This window comes from Lontra canadensis, unplaced genomic scaffold (genome assembly GCF_010015895.1).
Source record: "Lontra canadensis isolate GAN:19392208 unplaced genomic scaffold, GSC_riverotter_1.0 scaffold120, whole genome shotgun sequence".
NCBI lineage: Eukaryota > Metazoa > Chordata > Mammalia > Carnivora > Mustelidae > Lontra > Lontra canadensis.
The window spans coordinates 2,784,965-2,807,230 of NW_022631114.1; the positions used below are offsets into that span (position 1 = coordinate 2,784,965).

General features: G+C 42.6%; 1 protein-coding gene across 1 annotated transcript in view; it reads right to left on the reverse strand.

Annotated features, from left to right (window-relative positions):
• Positions 1–22,266, reverse strand: part of DISC1 (DISC1 scaffold protein) — a 300,758-nt gene that overhangs the window by 182,358 nt on the left and 96,134 nt on the right. The window contains exon 9 of the mRNA XM_032841136.1: positions 15,231–15,419. Within this exon, the coding sequence (XP_032697027.1) occupies positions 15,231–15,419 (189 nt within the window). The remainder of the gene's footprint in view (positions 1–15,230; positions 15,420–22,266) is intronic.

Sequence of the window (22,266 nt, forward strand, 5' to 3'; positions counted from 1 at the left end):
CTCGGAGCCACACTCTTCTCCAGCCTGGAGGCCTCCAGCACCTCTGCCCTCATCCACCTCCAAGCCACAGCCCACGCCTTGCCCTCTCTGTGAAGCGGTCCCAGGGTCTTTCAGGACACACTTAGCTGTCCTCCTCTCTGTGCTCTCTTCACCTTTGTTTCGTTATTTCATCCCTCCCCACACGGAGTTCTGTTTGCTATGCAGGTCTGCCTCCCCCACCCATGACCGCAAGCTTCTCCAGACAGGATCCAGATCTTTCCACCCTTCTTTCCCGGTGCCTGGCACCTAGATGGTGCTCAACACCTGCTGAAGCATTGAGTGCCAGGTAAGGCCTCGGGGCGAGAGACCAGGCAGGTCCTGCGAGAACCGGTGTTCCCCCTGAGCCGACGTGTCCTGCAAACACCTCCGTGTAAGGGCATCTTAGACTGAGTCAAATGCACGATCAAAAGAAGGCCGCTACACAGACCTACACACAACTCCTGAGACGGACTCCGACAGCCATCCCTATCAGCTTCAAACAGCATGCGGGTTATAACACGAAATGACAACAGAGACACACACCCCCAATGTTAATAGCTTTAGGCCCAAGAGGAAAATTGGAGTGGAAGAAAGAAGCCCATTTCATATTCATGCTACCATTTTTTTCCTTGTTTACATAAGCATTGTGATTTTTTTTCCTTCACTTATGTGTAACAGGACTATTAAAACTGTTTACCCCTCTCTTTCTAGCAATTTCTCTCAGTTAACAATGATCATTTTTAATAGTAAAAATAATTAAAATCAATTCATTTGCCTGGAAAGCACCTTGAGGGATGTGGACTAATTCTGTGCCTCTGGCAAATCTGACCCAAACTATTCCAGATAGACGGTGCGCAGCCACCAAAGCTCAAACCCAAAGGCTGGGAAGAGACATCTCTCCATACTGTTGGCTATCCATAAATATATGTTCAATAAATCGATTAATTTTTAAAGTTGAGGCATTCAATAGTATTAGATGGCAAGAATCAGATGTTTCATGGGCCACAGAATCTTCTCCAGTATTCTCCCAAGTAAGAAATTTGAAAACTATGGAGACCATAGGCATGTGTTAATGAATCCAAGATGTTCTTACCTGCTTTTCCTACCTATTGATAAATGTTTGCAAATTCTGGGGCGCCTGGGTGGCTCAGTGGGTTAAGTCGCTGCCTTCGGCTCAGGTCATGATCTCAGGGTCCTGGGATCGAGTCCCGCATCGGGCTCTCTGCTCGCAGGGAGCCTGCTTCCCCCCACCCTTCCTCTCTCTCTGCCTGCCTCTCTGCCTACTTGTGATCTCTCTCTGTCAAATAAATAAATAAAAATCTTTAAAAAAAAAAAGTTTGCAAATTCTAAAGGCTTGAAGACAGAAGTTTAGTCTGTCACAATTCAGGCAAAGAAACTTGGAGAAAAAGAAGGAAGGGAGGGAGGGAGGGAGGGAAATGAAGGGGAATTTATACATAGAAATATATTAATATGTCAACTACGACAATCTAGTTTGCTATTCCCAAGCCAGATTAAGAACCACCGTCCTCCAGCATCAGCTCCCAAGACCATCTCTTCTAAGGATCACCTGCTTCTACAGATTTAGCCTTCTACAAGCTCCGTAAGAAAACTGCTACCCTGACTCATGGCCACCTCCTCACCTTCTCCCTATTCTTTCATCAAAGTTCAGAGGTAGAGAATTAAATACGATATCGTTCCCATACATTAATGCAAATAAACAATTTTTTAAACAAGGTAGAAAAAAAAGATCAGAAACAAGCCAGTGTCTTTAGGGCAAATTTCTCTAAGCAATGTTTTAGGGGACCCATCACAGCGTGCTTAAGGGATGGGGGTTAAAAAAAACTCACATAATTTAGGCACTGAGAACACAGAGGAGAACTTGCTTTGGAAGTCTCCATTTCTATGTCCATAGATGATGTAAAGTCAAAAGAATAGTGTGTTCTGTGTTTGGTAATTAGATGTAAACGGCTACACTTTGGGATAAAAGGAATCACGTCTTCCCCTTGTATTTGCACACAAGTGCCCTCGTACATCTCGCCCCGACAGCCGGGAGCTGCTGTATATATCTAACGGAGCCTGGCAAGGCAAGATGACCTTTCTAATTGTCGTTATGAGAAGCACAATTGCAAGTGCCTTTGAAACATATGGTAAACTTCATTATGCTTCTACTTTGGGGCTCATGATGAGTATTAACGTCAGAGCTCCTGAGAAAAATGTGCTCTAAATCTTATACTGTATAAACCCCTTTCAAGACCAGAGAGAGTGTTTATTTATAGTCTTCAGGCCTCTGCGTAGATGCTATTACCTATTCCACTCCACATGGCAAAACGAATGAATCAGCACAAAACATTAAGGGAAGGATCGTGATCACCTTCGCCATCTCAGGCTGAGCTCCAGGCAGGGCGAGAACAAAACGGCACAAGGAGGACACAGAATGTGCGTACGGGAGGGTCCGTGGGTTCCACGGCAAGAGGAGTCGAGACACAGATGTCACAGGGAGCCAGTTCTGGGGATATGGTGGGACGGAGTCACAACTTCATCCAGAGCACATGGAGACCGAGGGGAGTTCAGAGGGTCAGGGGGAGGGACGAGGTGAACTTAGAAGCAATGTAGGGAGTGGGCGCGTGGGTGGATAAGGGCATGGGATATCCCAGAGGTGGAGGGAAGAAACCAGAAAAGCGTGGGGAAGCCAATGGAGAGCAGCAGAAAGCCGTGGGAAGACATGGTCTGAGAGGCGGGAGCCGCTGACGCCCCATAGCTCCGAGAGGCAAGAAGCTGCCTTCTTGAAGCCCAGATCATAGTAATTTACACATCATCCCCAGAAAAGGATCTGTGACCTAATCCCCAACGCCGCCTACTGTCTCAGGAGAGAAGAGGAGGGAGCCCTGGCCAACGCAAAAGCTGGTGACAGTGTAAAAGGTCATCCCATCTGGCATTTTTCCAGGACAGGGAGGCCGTTTTTCTGCCACGTCCTTTCCCTCTCTCCCTCAAACTGTCCTTTAGCAGCCATAGACGCTCTCCCTCAGTCTGCGAATTAACAGAGTGCTTTGGAGGGAAAAATCCCTACAGTTAGAAACTATTTTTCTAATGGATCAATTTAAGAAAAGAGAAAATTTAAAAAAAAAAAGAAAAGACAGGGGCTGCCTGGGTGGTACACTCAGTAAAGCATCAGACTCTTGTTGGTTTCCGCTCAGGTTGTGATATCAAGGTCATGAGATCGAGCCCTGTGTCAGGCTCCTTGCTCAGCACAGGTTCTGCTTGGAATTCTCTCTCCCTCTCTCTCTCTCTGCCCCTCCCCCTGCTCGTGCTCTCTCTCTCTCTCTCTCTCTCTCAAATAAATAAATAAGTCTTAAAAAAAAAAAAGTCAAAGACGGTGAGGTACTACACATCAGCTGCATCACAAAGGAAAAGGAAGAAGGTGGGTAGGAAGCTGGACCCCTCTCTCAGTTTGTGTATTTTAATGGATGCAAATATGGAAAACAATGCTTCCCCCAGATGCGTTATAAAAAGTGAGGCCAGTTCATTACGGTCCCAATTGCAGCAGTTCCCTAAATGTCGCCTGAGTTTTAAAGGCCAGGCCCAATGAATATTAATGCGCAGAGTGGAGACAGACAGCCTTTCCTGGGGAAGACCTCTCTCTGTCGCTGTTTGTGACATTATTTGTACCCAGATGCCTTAAGAAGCTTCAGAATTTATCAGCTCAACATGGTATCACTGTTTGCAAAAATTTCTTCTCTTGCTCTGTTACTAATTATGATAAGGGGTTAATTTCACACATGTGCACACACACAAAGGAAAAAATTATAATAACCATATTATATAAAGATGAGGAAACCATCGAGTTCCCTTCCCTTCCCCCCAAGAATGGACAAAGTGCATGGACAAGAAACTGTGAAAAAAATTACAAAGGCACAAAAAGAAGCGAGGTCAGCCTTGCCAATGGTCAAATGTATGCAGAAACAAGGTATGAACTAAATATTCTCTAATTATTGTTGTTACACTAATAATCTTTTAAGAAATGACAGCAAGTATAGGAACAGATGCATTGGTAGCATCAAGTAAACCGGTATAATTCTTCTGAGAGTCCGTTTGCAACATGTCCTCCTCCAGAAAGCAAATCATACTCTTTGGTCCAGTAATCCTACACTGGCACTTCATCTTTAGAAAGGAATTCATAAAAATGATCACGAAACACATCAAGATAAGGACTAAGCAAATCATGATATATTGAGTCTTGGGATATTATAAAGACCATAAATAAGAAACTGGCATGCTCGGTCGCAGCAGAGAAATGTGTGTGATGAGGAACACGGCTCTGGAGCCAGAAGGTCTGAGTCTCAGTCCCACCCGACAACTCCCTTAGCTCACTGGGCCTCAGTGTCAGCATCTGGAGAATGGGGTTGACAAATTTATTGCAACATACAGTTGCGAGGCTTGAGTGATGTGATGCTTTCATTACTGCCATACAAGGCTAATGGCAGGGAGTGAATTCGCAGCATGTAAAAGGGGTGCACATGCTTCAGACATTGGGGTGACACTAAAAATGAAACCAGGAGCTCCATTATAGACGCTGTATGATGGACATTTTCTGTTCGGCTTTGAATATGTGTTTTATGCTCATGCTGTTTTGTGGAATAAATTTAAAAAAAAATTTAAACCACTAGAGTAACCCCAAGAATGTGATAAGCTTCACCTTCAGAGGATTCTTATATAATCCACAGGGGAAATCACTTTGCCTCCAAAGGTCGATGCACTGCTCAGATTCCAGACCACTAGGGAATTGCAGGGTTCGGTGACCGTCTCAGGGCAGACGTGGAATCTGGTATTCAGCCCCTACTGCACCTTAGTCTCTGGGAGGCGGGGGATGGGGTTCGGTGAAAGGCAAGCAGACATTTGCCAAATTCTAATTTCCTGTCTTGCCAATACAATTGGGACACACGGACCAAAGTCAACCACTGGGTCACATACAGAGTTAAAGAAAAGAAGCTCAAGACTGCAGTTCCCTTGCTGAGCAAGACCAGGTTTCCTCTCACTAAGGACCCCCTGAAATCATAGTCTATTTACTTTAGGTTCTTAGTTAGGGAAGGGCGATACAACATTTGGGGATACACAAAGTGTAAGCCAGCCACAGTGACACATACAAAAAGGGAGATCTTCAAAATAGGCTAAAATAGCCAAAAGTTAAACATCATTTGGATAAATAAAAGGAGAATTAAAGGGGCGCCTGGGTGGCTCCATGGGTTAAAGCCTCTGCCTTTGGCTCAGTTCATGATCCCAGGGTCCTGGGATCAAGCCCCGAGTCGGGCTCTCTGCTCAGTGGGGAGCCTGCTTCCTCCCCTCTCTCTGCCTGTCTCTCTGCCTACTTGTGATCTCTGTCTGTCAAATAAATAAATAAAATCTTTAAAAAAAAAAAAAAGGAGAATTAAAAAAGGTTGGTTATAATTAAATCTCAAAGCAAAGTTTGCAACCAGTTGTTAATGAGTTATGAAGACTCTGGAAAGTATAATGTCAGGACAGAAACACAATTACATTCTGTAACTATGGGAGGCATAAAAAATACAAGCATATCTGGTTTATAAATTTTTGATGCTATCAAGTCAGTAGATCTTTAAGCAACTCTTGATGGTTTCTGCCATGCTATAAATATTAAACTGGTGCATTAGCTTAGGGTTGTCTATGGTGATCCAGCCCTCCCCAATTGTCTAAAAATCTGAGGGAAAGCAGATGAGACAGGATGTCTATCCCCAAATACAAACGTGTGGTGGGCCCCAGGCAGTCGACAGCAGGACAACAGAGCAATCAAGGAAACACTGATGAGCACACCTCCTCTCTTTTACAAGAGCTACGAAAACCCGAAAAATCAAATTAACAACAAATAATGGTCTCTCAAAAAAAGTATTCCCTCTTGGGTTGCTAAACATATGGCAGCTTCAAAGAAGAGGAAGTAGCCGGGGAAAATGGCAGGAGGCCATGACTCATGGCAATGTCGAGGAGGAAAAGAAGAGATTTCATACAAATTTAATCACTGGGGAAAATTGTGACAGCATAAAACATGTCACAGCACCAATAAAACTGAATTCCGGAAAACCTCGCAAAATTGGACTCGGCTGAAGAAAAAAAAACAAAACAGTCCTAGTTCCTCAAAGCCCTGAATTACAGAATAGGTTAAACATTTTATTTCAAGTGCAAAAACTCACTCAAAGAAGCTTAGAAAGAAAACCATCACATTCTGCAAGGTGGATTCCTTGGGATCAATAGGCTGGCATAGCAGTAAATTCCTAGCAAACAGGGCTTATGGTAGAGTCCTCTACCAGAAACCCTGGAGAGTATGTCAACCTACTTATGAAGGCCTGTACTTACAAGAACACAGAGGAAAACACTGACATTTAAGCTTTTAGAACAGGAAGCAGAACAATCAATAGTTCTTTCAAAACATATCAAAACGTGGTTTGGAGTTGACCAATGTGTACCCAACTGAAGTGTGATAGTTCAACTTTTTCTTCCCTATTTTTGTAGAATGCAAGGCCCCTTCCATGACAAAGGATTTTAGTTTTAATACAAAATATGTTGTCATCATAACGGTGATAACCTCTAGGGCCTCCTACCGAGTGAAATGACCCATCTGGTATCAGGACGTTGCAGAGAGCAGGTCACTGTTTCAGGCAGGAAATACAGAGAGCATACTTAGAAATTTCAAAAGTGGAAAAAAAAAAAAAAAAACACCCCAACAACAAATCACCTATCTTTTCAGGGTATGCAACATCCTCAAGAGACGGTTTCCAGCAGGCTTTGTTTTCATGGTCGTGACCAGGAGGGCAGGATTTAGGCAGGGTGGCGAGGCCGAGGGATGCATAGAGAAGTTCATGCTACAAGTCAAGTTCAAAAGGATCATGCAACTGCAGACAAGAAGGAATTGAATCCGGGCCCCTACCCCCCCATCCATGTGCCCCTGGACAAAGCCTCAGCCTCTTCTTCTATAAAACGGAGACGGGGCTGGAGCAGGCCACACGCTGTCCGGAGGATTAGGCAGCTGTATAGGCATCGCAACTCGGCTCAGGGCCTGGCACAGAGGAAGGGCTTGAGAACAAAAAGAAAAGGAATCCACGTCTGTTACTGAAGAGAATGTGACAACATACAGGGGATCACTCCCTCCTCTGCGAGAATGTGGTAGACCCACAGCAGCCAGAGTTAATCTGTGAGTGCAGCAAGGGGTGCAGTAAGTACACGCTGGACGTCTACAGTGAAAGAGCAGAGGGAGGAGGCTTACGAGGACTCATTGTTAAGCCTCTAAGGATCTGTATGAAGTCACAGGAACGCCTCCATGAACACCTCGCATTGAGTCCTACGACCACCGAGCTCTAATAGTCATAATAAGAACGATACGTTTTCGAGTCCTAACATAAGGCTGAAGTCATTCAGTTAACTGAGGGGGCCACTGCTCCCACCCAGGGACATTTAAAATCGGGGGTGGGAGGAAGAGTCGCACAAAAGACAATGACCCAGATGTGACGCACTCTGCCATCCATGGTAGGGCCTCTCGCAACAGATCAGCCCTCACCCAACAACAGCCAACCGACGCTCCTCAGGGATCATGACCTTCCCACTAACCACTGTCCTTGGCTTAATCTTCAGGAGGGAGCATGTGACTGTGAGAGTGTGTGTGTGTGTCCATCCACAGGCAAGGGCGAACCAATGTCATTGAAACCCCAGAATCCCGATGAAATCAAGAAAGACTAGGAAGGACGCTGTTTCCAAGAATGATCCACAAAAACTTCAGAGTCACACGCACACCCCATCACACAGAATCCTGTTCCCCACTCCATACAAATCAGCATACCAAAAAACTGTGTGCAGCGGCTGGGTAGGAAATACAATTGAAATCATCACTGCGTTCCCAGCTAGGGGTCATGGGACTGAAGTGTTGGGAACGGAGTATAGAAAGCGAATGGGGAGACAGGCGGAAAAGAAAGTAACAAGGAAGGACTCCTCAAGTTCACCGGAAACGGCAGAGAGCAAGGGAATGGACAAAGTCCCGGGGGCAACTGTGGGAACGCGAGACCAGAGGGACTAGTAAATGGGGACTTTGGTGGCCTCAGGGACTGTCTGATTCACTCTGGACCACGAAGGCCTCCCACAGAGGCTGGCATACTGTAAGTGCTCAATAAATGCTCCGAGAAATGATGCATGGGTACAGGAAAGTGTTGCGTTATACGCAAAGCGACTGAGGAGCACGGAAGATACAGTGCCTTGGTCAAGATCAGTCATTCGTCAAGCCTCACATGGTGACGGCTCTCCATGCCAGGAGCTGCACAGAGGACAAACAAGCAACCGAAGGGAGAGGAAACTAAGGCCTCCTATGTCTGAGCACAGGCTTTTTACACTGTTGGGAAGCGGCCTCCCAAAAGATATCCCAATTTTTTGATAAAAGAGGGAGGAGGAAGTTCACTGCCAATGTCAAGTGCAAAAATTCGCAGGCAAAACCGGTGGCAGAGAAATAACCACACTGACAGAGAGGCAAGGATATAACCAGAAAAGGAGAAAAAAAAAAAAAAGGAGAGAAATTTAAAATGCAAATATATATTTAACTGATAATAATAGTAATAATAATTTTATCAGTAAGATTCATCAGTGATAAATAGAAATGTAGAAGTTCAGTCCATGGAAGAACCTGAGAGAGAAAGATTATGGCATTTTTTTTAAAAGGAGTTCTTCCCTAGTTCGTATTGTCTATGTTCTCAAAATTAAACAAAGATTTCTAATTTAAGAAAAGCAGATGCAAATAGCATATTCCCCATGTAACAATCTAAGTTCTGCCACATACAGAACCGGCAACACCCCTCTAGTTCCAGGACAAACAGCTCCGTCCTCAGTCGTCAAGAGCTCTCTGGTCCCAAGAGAGCAAAGTCTCCTACGACGCAGACCTTCCTCAAAGCTCAGAGGGAAGAAGGGACCTTTGGTGAATATTCCACAGAATAGGATCTCTGGCCACTCTCCTACATCTCTAGTCTCATGTTTGAATCATGTCAGATCACTGGAAGTTTCCATACTTAAACGTAATTAGCCCAAGCCCTTACTAATTCATCCCCATGGTATTATTATCATTTCATGTGTTTCTCAAAAAGTGGGGAGATTTTAGAATGGCTCCTTTCCAAATCCTTTTTGCCAAAACACTGAATCAAAATTTTTGTGGAAAAATACGTAAACACCCACACACCTAAGATATGTATACATTTCAGTCTCCCCATGAACTCCTGCTTGGAAGGCATCCCCTTTCCAGGCAGGGAAACATGGAGAGTGTTGGTGCATCTGTTATGAAAATCTGTCTGTGAGGACTTCCCAGTATGCTCTCAAAAAAAAAAAAAAACAAATGCCTTCAAGGAGCGCCTGGGTGGCTCAGTTAAGCATCCAACTCTCAATTTCTGCTCAGGTCATGATTTCAGGGTTGTGAGATCGAGCCCTGTATCTGGGACTTGAGATTCTTTTTCTCTCCCTCCCCCTCTGGCCATCCCCTCCCCTAGTCACACATGCTCTCTCAAAAAAAAAAAAAAAATGCCTTTAAGAATTTAACACCACTCCACATTCCTGAAAACTTTGTGCTTTTAGCTGCTTTTGAGGAAGATGGATGACACTTCAGTTGTCTTTTTTGCTCTGGTTCCTGGGAAGCTCATTATCACATGTTGTCAGCTAGAATAATCAACACTTGTCATTGGCTTTTCTTCCATCTCAACTTCCAAATTCTATTTTTGTTTGTAATTGTGTTGTTTACATCTCCATTTCCTGCCCATACACACACACACACACACACACGGCATGCAAATTCTACTCTTCTGTTCTAATTTTTCTTGAAAGTTTCCTCTAAAACTTCTGATAAACGTGAAACAGGAATTGTTGCCTACACATGCAGATCGTGCAAAGCACAGGATCTCTAAACTGAAGGTTTTTTCGTAGTGGGAGAGGTGACTTCTGAAAGAAGTGTCACCTGTGGACTTTCAGAGTTAAAGGAACGCATGTCTCACTAGAGAATGTCCTACTTCCTTTCATCAGCTCTTTCAAGCTCAAAAGTTAGGGGGTAGCCCAAAAGTCAGGTCAGGATGGCATCAGCTTGGGCCTATGGCCTTTCTAATCTAAAGCAAAAGGCAGGTATAGCAGTTTTCTCTTGTGCACAGAGGATGTTTCCAAGACCCTCATGGATGCCTGAAACCACAGAGTACTGAGCCCTATGTATTCTGTGTTCTTTATGATACATATGTATCTATGACAAAGTTTAACTTTCAAATTAGGCACAGTAAGGGATGAACAACAATCACCAGTGATAAAATACAACAATTACACTGCGAGAAAACTTTCATGAAGCTGGTCTTGCTCCGTCTTTCAAAATACCTTGTACTATACTCGCCCCTCTTGTGATGGTGTGAGAGGGTACAATGCCTACGTGATGGGAAGAAGTGAGGTGAGTGACATAGGCGTTGTGACGTGGCGTCAGGCTGCTAGCGACCTTTACAGGATTCATCGGGGACCATCCTCCTGACGGGGGTCGATGGTAGGCAACCGAGACTGCAGAAAGCAAACTGTGGATAATGGGGAAGTACCGAACTAGCCCCAAACCATAACTGAAAAATGGACTCCCCTCCAACTTTATTACACTTAAAAACTGCTCCTTGTCTGCCCTGTTCTTACTCATTGAAAGGCAAATGAGTTAAAGCTGAACACAGGCAGCCATCACTCCCAGTAAAAATGAAATCCTGCCATTTGAAAGCCGCACAGAGAATCCCTTTACGTACATTATGGAGCCTCTACACGAATTCCTGACAGCTCAGTGGGCCACAGATCCTGCCAGATTTTTGAGCTACATCTGCAGTATCTTTTCTATTCAGGCAGCTGGCATAAAGTGGGAAACTTCATTAACATGCTAATGATGTCCTATTTAAAATTCTAGCCCTGATTATTCTGTGATTAAATCTCTCCCCTTGACGTCTGCTTCCTTTATATCTGAGTTATAGTGCGAAATCAACAATATTAATGAAGTACAATACAGATTACCAACGTATACACAAGAGATGGAAGAAGTTATATATTTCTCAGGGTTGTCTTTTTGCTGAAAAGCAGATTAGCAAACTAAAAAGTTAGTGGTTGTTGGTGTATTTTTTTAAATCCCAGCCCCCTTAAAAAAATTGAAATCCACAATAATTAAAGGTTTATAGTTAATCTCCATAATTCAGGGGTTGAAAGCTTTTCATTCTATTTCACTGTGCTTAAAGTTGCTCAATTCCAACGTGTCCTCCTGAAGTCTTACAGAGAGCTGATACAGGTTGAAACACCCCCTTCTTGCCTCTTCACAGAGACTGTGTGTCACTGTGACAAAGTCAATGGATTCAGTGATGATTTCTGTCTTCCTTTGCCCTTGATTACTCTGGCACATTTCGGGACTTTTTCATCATTTTGCTCTGTCTGCTGACACCCCAATATGAACATCCCACTCAGATGACTCAAGCATCTTCCACAAAAGACAAACTTCCTCTGGTCTCACAAAATTAGAAAACGAATTTGAAGAATTAAAAAAGAAGACAAAGAAGATCCAAGGTCTGGGTCTGTAATTCAAAGTAGAGGAGTCGAGGAACAATATGGAAATAAAGGAATGTTTCGTTTTTAACATCTGGTCCCAGATGTTATATATGCTATTTTCAAAGACACCATGCTGGACACTGTGACAAAACAAACGAAACATAAGGACAGTACTGTTCCTTGATCTCAATTGAGCCAGCCACAGAAGAGGTAATAATGCTATAAATGATCAACAAAGCACTTCCCATTGGTAAGAGTTCTCTGTATAAGAGATACTGCTAACTGCTCCCCAAAACTGCAAATCTCTCTCCACAATGGAACCAGACCCCTGGCTGGACTTGGACATACATGTGGCTGGGTCCGCCATCTTGGACCAAATGGCACCTGTTGAAGGACACAGATAAACAAAGGAGAAGAGGGTGGGTCGCTGTCCATCATGGAGTTGCCTGTCCATTCCCAAATTACCTTCTTCCCATGTGCCACATTCTGCAACTATTGCTGGAAACCAAAATCTGGGGGGGTTTTAATAATTTTTATTTATTTATTTTTTATTTCTTTTAGTGTTCCAGAATTCATTGTTTATGCACCATAGACAAAATGAATGCATTCCTGGAAACCTATAAACTTCCAAAACTGAAACAGGAAGAAATTGACAACCTGAATAGACCGATATCTGTAACGAGATTGAAGCAGTGATCAAAAACCTCCCAAAAAACAAGAGCCCAGGACCTGATGGATTCCCTGGGGAATTCTACCAAATTTTCAAAGAAGAAATAATACCTATTCTCCTGAAGCTGTTTCTAAAAATTGAAGCAGAAGAAAACTTCCAGACTCTTTTTATGAAGCCAGCATTACCCTGATCCCCAAACCAGGCAAAGACCCCACCAAAAAGAAGAATTTCAGACCAGTATCCCTGATGAATATGGATGCCAAGATTCTCAACAAGATCCTAGCTAATAGGATCCAACAGTACATTAAAAAGATTAACCACCATGACCAGACGGGATTCATCCCTGGGATGCAAGGGTGGTTCAACATTCGCAAATCAATCAGTGTGATAGAACAAATCAGTAAGAGAAGAGAGAAGAACTACATGGTCCTCTCAATTGATGCAGAAAAAGCATCTGACAAGATACAGCATCCATTCCTGATTAAAACTCTTCAAAGTATAGGGATAGAGGGAACATTCCTCAGCTTCATAAAATCCATCTATGAAAAACCCACAGCGAATATCATCCTCAATGAGAAAAGCTCACAGCCTTCCCACTGAGATCAGGAACACGACAAGGATGCCCACTCTCCCCACTCTTGTTCAACATAGTGTTAGAAGTCCTAGCAACAGCAATCAGACAACAAAGAGAAATAAATAGTAATCAAATTGGCAATGAAGAAGTCAAACTCTCTTTCTTCGCAGATGACATGATACTTTATATGGAAAACCAAAAGACTCCACCCCAAACTACTAGAACTCATACAGCAATTCAGTAATGTGGCAGGATAAAAAAAAATCAATGCACAGAAATCAGGTGCTTTCTTATACACTAACAAAATCTGTTTTTTTTTTAAAGAATTCTACATACTGCTTATTTCTTAAACAGTTTTATTTTAAAACATTTTATCTAAGAACAAGAAGAGTCAGCTCATGGCACATACACGTGTGGACATACTATTCCTTTGTATTCAGTCTACATTTAAAGCTCTACATTTAGAGCTCCCTCTGAATCTTTAACTCTCAAAAGCCAACAAATGGCAGACTATGGACTTTGGCCTAGTTTTACTGCATTTCAAAAGATAAAAAGCTTCAATCTACTAAGGAATTCGTTATTTATTTATTTATTTATTTATGTACTTATTTATTTATCTCCCATTACTCTCATCAACCCAAGATTATTAAATTGGTTGACCTGAGGCCAAGTCACCTCAGATTGGTTAAGAATTACCTTCAGCTTAAAGCACAGGAAAAAGGGTAGCTGATCCAGCAAATCCAAGTCTAAGACATAAAGAACGTACTCGCCACAGTAACGAGCCATCTGCAGCTTACAATCATTGATGGTAACAATCTCTCATCCCATTTGTTTATGTTTTATTCATCATTTTGGAAATACTTAGTAAAGTGACAAGGATGAGATTCAAAAAATACTACATGGCTCTTTTTTTTTTCTTTTTAAGAGATATTTATGGCTTTCAAGAGCTCAACTGAAGCTGGACTAAATTTGCTGGACTAAATTTGTCCAAATTGGTTGACATCTTCTTTATTCTTAGATACTATGGATTCCCCCATATTGAGCCAAAAGTTATGTAGTGAAAACAAGAGAAATTTCATAGTGTTTATGTTTATACATTTGAAAAGTCTATAGCTAAAATTCATTTAAAATATCCAATGATTTTTGCTATCATGACTTCATAAAGCACAGCATCCCATCTTAGGAAAAAGTGTTGTTATCCCTCAATACCCTAGTTACATAGTCAGACTCAAATTACAGTCTCTACATATTTGGCAAAAAGAAGCCTTGACCTACAGAAGGGGGGAAAGAAAGATAAGAAGCCCTCGTTGTCTCCAATCTGTAGAGTATTTTCGAATAGCCATATTTCAACTGTGGCTACCTAACAACCCATTCTTTTCTTATTTCTTTTTAAATAAGAATGTTTTGTAAATATAATTATTTATTAGTAGATCGGTCTTTCATTTTCCTAGTAAACAGCATTTATTATGGACCATGATATTCTATGTATGACCTCTAGCCTCTAGCAGCTTCTACTTCTGGAAGAAATGCAAGAAGGCAGACACACACACGTGCACACACACCTTAAAAATCTTTATAAGTTACCTCGTTTACTCTGTATCACTCAATCAGCCTATGAGCTGGATATTCTTCTCATTTTACCAGTTTAAAAAAAACGGGTTCAGCATCTAACATATTTTAAGTCTGCATTTATTTCTCAGGATTGCTTTCTTCAGATTAGAAACTGAATCACTGTAAATTCTTTACTTTTTTTTTTTTAAAGAAATAAGTTTTTACTTTATCAGTTCAGACTGAACGAACATCTTCTAAGACTTGTCCCTCAGGGAGCAATCCTCAAGGTGACCCCAGCTACAATGGGAACGGAAAAGAACGCAAGAGTAAAGGTAACCGCTCTGACAGGTGGAGACTTCGGTCAAGGCGGCCTTGGCCTCTCCCATGTTCTTCCTGGAGAAAGAAGCTCTCAGAAAAGTTCACACACAGAAGAGCCACTTCATGGTCTTCATTCAGTTTTCTGAGTCAGCCGGCTCTCATCTGTGATTGTGCAAGCCAGAAGACGGAGCCAAGGAACAAAAGGAACATAACTGTCAAACAGAGAAAATTCTCAAGACCTGTGCCAAAAGAAAGATTGCTCTAAATGATCACAAGGCTATTAGCAAATGGAGGGTAGAGGAGGGGGAGAAAAGACAGCAAAGACATCGCATGTGAATAGCAAAACAAAAGCTGACAAGTAATTCTACCCCATTTGCCAAGGCTCCTGCCAAAAAACAAAATCCTCCAGGAAGAGTGTCCCATGCTCCAGGATGCCCTTCACAGTGATGCTCACACGGGGCACAGAACATCCCACCGGGCCACACAGGACCATCGACAGCGTGAATATTTCACCGGGCCACGGTTGTGACTGCTTACCGTAGGCAGTCTCCCCCTCGTCCAGCTGTCTTCTCAGTCTGCTGTAATCTTCCTTCACACCGCCCAGCTTTTGGACATTCCTGGAACTCAGTGCCCGGAGCTTGTCCAGGAGTCCCCCCAGCGCTTCCCTTTCTGATGTTAATGATCTAATCTCCTCGGTGAGCTCCTTGGCTGTAGAGAAATGGTTTCCTGCAGCACATTGCAAGAGAGAAGGAGGGAAAACAAGTTTGACAGCATCCCCACACACGGAAGATTTAGCAGCAGCTAGTGTGCACCGACAGTATGGAGAAAGAGGGCTAAGCTTTGCAAAGGCATCCAACTGCAGGGATAGTCTTCTGTGGGAAAAAAACACTGACTGTCCCCCAGTGTCTCTTTATCACTTTATTTTTGTTAGGTCTCTTTCAAATCTTCCATAGCCAGTCCATGTCCTTGTGAAACACAATGACACAAAAACGTCCAAGTGAAATCCAGGGAAACACATGGTATGACTCCATTCAAATATCCAAATGTCAAGGAGGTGAAATACTACAGCAGAGTGGAAAGGGACTAGCCATTGGAGTCAGGCTAGACCGAAATTCAAATCCTAGCCCTCCTATTACTCAACCTGCATGACCTTGAGCAAAGAAATTAACATATATAATTCCAGGGCAAACTTCTTATAAAATAGGTTGTACTAAGACCTGCATCACAGGTGGCTTCAAGAATAAACACGAAATTCCATAAAGCACTAAGCAAAATATGTCATGCGTTGCGTCTAGCAAGGTTGTAGGATACAAGGGCAATATACAAAAAGCAATTGTAATTTTAAATATCAACAGCAAATAAGTAGAAGATGATTTTTTTTAAATACTATTACAAGATATTTTAAAGCTCAAAATACTTAGGGATAAATTTAAAGAAACATGCGCAAGACCTCCACACACAAAACTATTTTAAAAACTTCTGAAAGAAATTTAAAAAGACTTCAGTAATCAGAAAGACAGAATACTATATATATATATATATATATATATATATATATATATGAAAACTGAATATTTTTAACATTTCTCTCTTCCTCAAATTCATCTATTCATTCAAATCAATTCCAATCAACATCTCATGATGGTCTTTTGGAGAAACCAACAAGCTTATTCTAAAATATAAAAGAAAATGCACAAGGTCTAGATCAGCCAAAAAAAAAAAAAAAAAAAAAAAAACCTTGTCAGGGAAAATGAAGAGAACAAATTTTACTTGATTTCAAAATAATGAAGAAGGTATTAAAAAAAAAAAAAAAAAACCAAGATTATAAAAAAAAAAAAAAAAAAAAAAAAAAAAAAAAAAACCTTGTCAGGTAGAATGAAGAGAACATATCTTACTTGATTTCAAACTAATGCAGAAGGTATTGATCAAGATAGAATGACACCGGCATTAGACAAATAGATAAACAGATCAATGGAGTAGAACAGACAGTCCAGGAGTGGACCACACTCACACAGTCAACCGATTTTCTAGCAAAGTGCCAAAGCAAGTCAATGAGGAAAAGAGAGCACAACTGACCCTTGAACACCACAGGTTTGAATGATGCGTGTCCATGTGTATGTGGATTTTTTTTTAAATAAATACAGTATAGTACTGTAAATATATTTTCTCTTCATTATGATTTTCTTAATGTTTTCTCTTTTTTAAAAGATTTTATTTATTTATGTGACAGACAGAGATCACAAGTAAGTGGAGAGGCAGGCAGAGAGAGAGGGGGAAGCAGGCTCCCTGCTGAGCAGGGAGCCCGATGCAGGGCTGGATCCCAGGACCCTGGGATCATGACCTGAGCCAAAGGCAGAGGCTTAACCCACTGAGCCACCCAGGTGCCCTGATTTTCCTAATATTCTCTTTTCTCTACCTTGCTTTATTGTAAAAATATAGTAGGTGAAATATGCAACACACAAAATATGCATTAATCAACCCTCTGTGTTATTGGTAAGGCTTCCGGTCAACAGTAGGTTACTAGCAGCTCCATTGAAGGAGAGTCAAATTTTTGACTCTCAGATTTTTGACAGTGTTGGGGGCTGGCACCCCTGACCCCCACATTGTTCATGGATCAACTATATTTTCAACAAATGGTAATAGAACAACTACCTACAGAAATGGGGAAATTTTAGCTTTGATCCTTACTTCAAACCCTACACAAAGTTTAATTAGAGATGGATCACAGAATTATATGTGGTAGCAAGAACTATAAAGCTTGTAGAAGAAAGTATAGAAGACTTTTCTAACTTTGGAATACGCAAAACTTTGGTTAGAACCCAGAAAACACTAACAACAACAAAAAATAGGTAAGAGGACTTCATCACCATTAAAAACCTCTATTCATCAAAAAATACCACTAAGGAAATGAAAAGGCAAGCCACAGACTGGGAGAAAATATTTGTAATACATAAATCTGACAAAGGAGTCAAATCCTGTAACCCAATAATTAAAACCCCAATGACCCCGTTGAAAAATGGGCAACTGATTTAACAGGAATTTTACAGTGTAAGATATGCAAATGGCTGGTGATCATATGAAAACTGGTTGGTGGTTATTAGTTGCCAGAAAAATACAAATTAAAGCCATAGAGATTCCATGACAAAACCCTTCCAATGGCTCAAATGAGCAGACTACAGCTGTCGGGCTGGCAAGGACGCAGAGCTACGGAGCTCTCGTACGCAACGGGAGTGTTGATGGCACTTCTCTCTGTTTCTCCTCAAGTTAAATACACTCCTGTCCTTGGACCCAAAAATTCTATTTCCAGGTATTTATCCGGGAAGAAATGAAAACATGTAACCAAAAAACAGTTGTACTCAAATGTCCATAGTGGCTTTACTCGTGATAGCCCAAATGAAATCTAATGTCCACCAAGGGAAGAAAAGCAGAAACACGGGCCCATGTACACAATGGAAGACTACTCTGCCACAAAAGGGCACCAGCTCTGCATATACACAGTGACATGGGGGTAGCTCAAAGAAAGAAAAAAAAAAAAGATGTAGAAGAATGCATACCACGTGAATCCACTGCTACTAACTTCTAGCACAGTCAAAACCGATCCATGGTGAAAGATACCAGAACGGAGGCAGGCTGGGGATGGGGGGTGATGACTGGGAAGGGGCACCAGGGTGATGGTTCTGGAGGAATGAAAATATCTTGATAGGGTCGCAGACCGAAGTTGTCAAAATTCATACTATTGGGCACTTAAGATCTGTGCATTTCATTGAATAGAAATCATACCTCAATAAAAAAGGAAAAATATATTGGGGGAAATTTTAATATGAAAGTTACACCATAAATGAATAAGCTTATCACAGTAGTGAGTGCTCCATAAATAATAGTTACTGTTATCAGGGGGCTCCATGATGTTTCCGCGATAACAGCTATGAAACCTTTCTCCTCTACCTTACCAGCATCCTAGGAGGCAGCTATGCCCTATGTTACCTATTCTGAGATGCACCCTTTTACCCCCCGTGTTAACCTCTCTGAGATGGAGATGTGTCTTGCGATCTCCATCAGCCGGGAGGTAGTCAGGATGAAGCTGTTACTACGTGACTGTCATTCTCGGTGGCTTGGTGCACTGTCGGCAAGCCCTGGCGTTTCAAAGTAAAAACCATTTCAGGATGATTAGGGACCTGGCCCTTGTCTGAAAACCCTCTGTCGTGACGTTTTTGTAAGATCAGGAAAGCACCATCAGTTAAGACTTGAAGAACCGTGTTGCAGCTTGGCAGAAACTACAGAAAACAGTAGTTCATTCTTGGAGAGGGGAAAAAAAGTTGCGTCACCAACAGTTTCACTGATGCTGAGGGTGATAATGGGTGAAAAAACGTGAGTTCCGACTACTGTGAGTCACAACGTGTTTCAGAACACTCAGACTCCAAATACGAAGACATTTTAGGAAACCCTTGAGTGATTAAGTCTCCTTTCAAAGAAGATTTTTCAAAGGCCCGGACACATCTAAAAGAACTACTTCAGTAAAGGTAAAATAAAAATTCTCAGCCACAGAAAGCATTATATCATTGTTTAATTGACAGCGATTTTTCTTTCTTCACACTGTATACAATAATGGAGCCTTTTATGTTCACTGAAATACATGTTGTTATTTCTGCTTTATAGTGGAGAAAGCTGAAACCTAGAGAGAAAAACATCTTGCTAGGGTTACATAGCAATAAAATGAAAGGCAGGTTTCCACCTCAAACAGAACTCCTGAATCCTTCTTAGGTTCTAAACTATGCTATTTACTTCTTCATTATTATTATTTAAAAGGGAGATTTCAACCCGGTATAAGTGGGAGAAATATGACAAAATGTTTTCCCACGTTAAAGGCATTCTGGACACCTAGCACGTAACATTTCTGTCACTGAAATGCACAATTCCCAATTGCGTGCCTGGAAAAGTATCTTTTGAGATCCTGTTTATTGTCTATCACTCAAGTGGGCAGATACAGGAGAGAACTAGTCAGTACCCTGCTCTCCAGGAAGCCACCATCAAATAGAGAAGAGAAGACGTGTTCTAAGAAATGGGCAAATACGCTCTAGGAGACCTCAGAGAAGGAAGACTTTTCCAGAAGGGGAGACAGAGGCAGGTTTCATGAGGAAAGAATGTAAGGTTTCCAAAAGAAGGAACGGAAACCTGGTTAGAGAACAAAGGGCTTGTCTTCGGCAGGAGGCAGGCATGTGGCCGAGGTGGGGACGAGGCCCACGAAGAAGGTGGATCCAAACAGAAGGGGGTCTAAGATGCCAAGGTGATGGGCTTGACCCATTTTGGAAAAGCCAAGTCCAGAGAAGGAGAGCGGACTGGACTTCCACAAGCTTTGAGCTATAAATAGCAACACAACTAAAACATTTCCTGGATCCATGGTTCCTTTCTTGAACAATAACCAAGTCAGGGCTGCTGTGGACAGAGCCCACGTGGAGGGCCACCAAGAACCTCAAGTTTGATGGATTCAGGGTTCCCGTTTGGGAAGAGGAGAAAGGTCCTGGAGGTGGATGGCGGTGATGGTTGCACGGAAATGTGGATGTACTCGACACCACTGAGCTGTACACTTAGAAATGGCTACAAGGGTAAATTTAATGTGTGTATATATTTCATCACAATAAAAAGATGTCCCTTAAAAAAAAAAAAAAGAATTTCAAGGGACATACCCTATGCCCAGGATGGTTTGGGGAAGACCAGCTCAGAGGTGTGACTGCCTCTAGACAGGGCAGCCACGGGCACAATGTGATGCCTTCAAATGTCCTTTCCCTGCCAGGCTTAGGGAGCCCCAGCCTTTCTGCTGGACCATATTTTCAAGCAAGAGAGGTGATCCCAAATGAGGTGGGCACCAAAGGTGTCTCCAGGGACACAAGGCAGAGTACACCACAGTGTGCAGTCTCCTTCTACAAACAGTTCAAAGAGAAAAGACCGCTAGAAACAAGTCAGAGGGGCGCCTGGGTGGCTCAGTCGGTGAAGCGGCTGCCTTTGGCACAGGTCATGATCCGGGGTCCCGGGCTCAAGCCCCACGTCGGGCTCCCTGCTCAGCGGGAGTCTGCTTCTCCCTCTGATCCTTCCCCATCTCGTGCTCTCTCTCTCTCTCTCTTTCTCTCAAATAAATGAATAAAATCTTTTTTTTTTTTTTAATTAGAAAAGACTACCTAGGCAGGGAAGTGCCTGCATGGAAGGTTTGCTGGGATGGCAGGAAACACGTTCTCAGATACCCTGCAACTCACAGCAAGCTCTCGAGGCCAGGGCCCCTAAGAAAACATGAGAGAGATCATGAATTAAAACCTGGGTCCCTTCCTTGATCCTGAGGGAAAATGCATAGTGAGAGACGTGTACATTTTATATATGCAGAAAGAGTGCAAATTCCCCAAGAGACAGTTACTACCACAACCGAAGCCATGATAAAATGCTACACTGCCCCCGGTTACTATTTCATAAGCATTTTGGGCTCCAGCCTAAGCCCATGAGGTAAATCCTGCTTGATTGCTTGATTTAGTCCTCCCTGATTACTGAAACTGGCCAAGAGCTCTGTGATGAAAATACAGAAAAATAAACACTGATCCCTGAAGGAAGTCCCATCAGTGACACCGTGACCCCAATCTCTGTGACTCTAATGGGCCCCTTCCTAAATGCCATGGGAAGATTTGTGCAGATGACTGTCCTGCCTTTGCCATCATCCCGCACATCCGCCTGCCTGCTCTCCAGCAAGAGAACCCTACCTGGGCCTGCACAGAGGCTCTTTAAAACACCTGTCAAAATATTTTATTCCACAAAGGCCACCATTAAAACCTCCAGCTCAATTCTAAAGCCAAAACTGATTTTATCCACTCTGTTCCTTTTAATTTTATCCTTCATCCTGAACTTAAATCTCTCCCTCCTCTACTTCACAATGCCTGGGCTTCCTTTCCTTCCTTTCCTCTTCCTTTTCCTTTTCATTATTTGAGAGTCTGATTTGGTTGATAATGGAGCTCTAGTTAGAGCAATGGCCTCACTTGGCCCTTCCAACAAGCCAGGATGGGGATCTTATAATGATTGTCCTTGATTTCCAAGAAGAAACTAAGACCCAGAGAGTCACCCTCCCAAGGTCACAAAGTTCTGGAGTTCTAAGATCCCACATGAGGTTACTGAACTTGAACTGGGTTTTTCCAACCTCATGTTAGGTGCTTATTCTACCAAATACAGCTCAGGAAGTGACTTGTCACCCATAAAGGGAGGGAGCACGAAGGGGGCTGGGGAATGAATCCTGCATCTTGGTAGGCTGTGTCACCCATCAGTCTCCAGCACTCACTATGACTTTCATCTAGGGGGACCTGCCACAAACATGCACATGCACACATACATGCGTGCGCGCGCGCACACACACACACACACACACACTCACACACACGGTGTACTACTGCAGAGGTCCACAGACATTTCCATCTCTAACGAGCCTCCTAAAATCACTCACGTTTACATCCCCAAATTTGAGCTAACCTTCTTTACTGGAAAGAAAGAAAGAAAGGAAGGAAGGAAGGAAGGAAGGAAGGAAGGAAGGAAGGAAGGAAGGAAG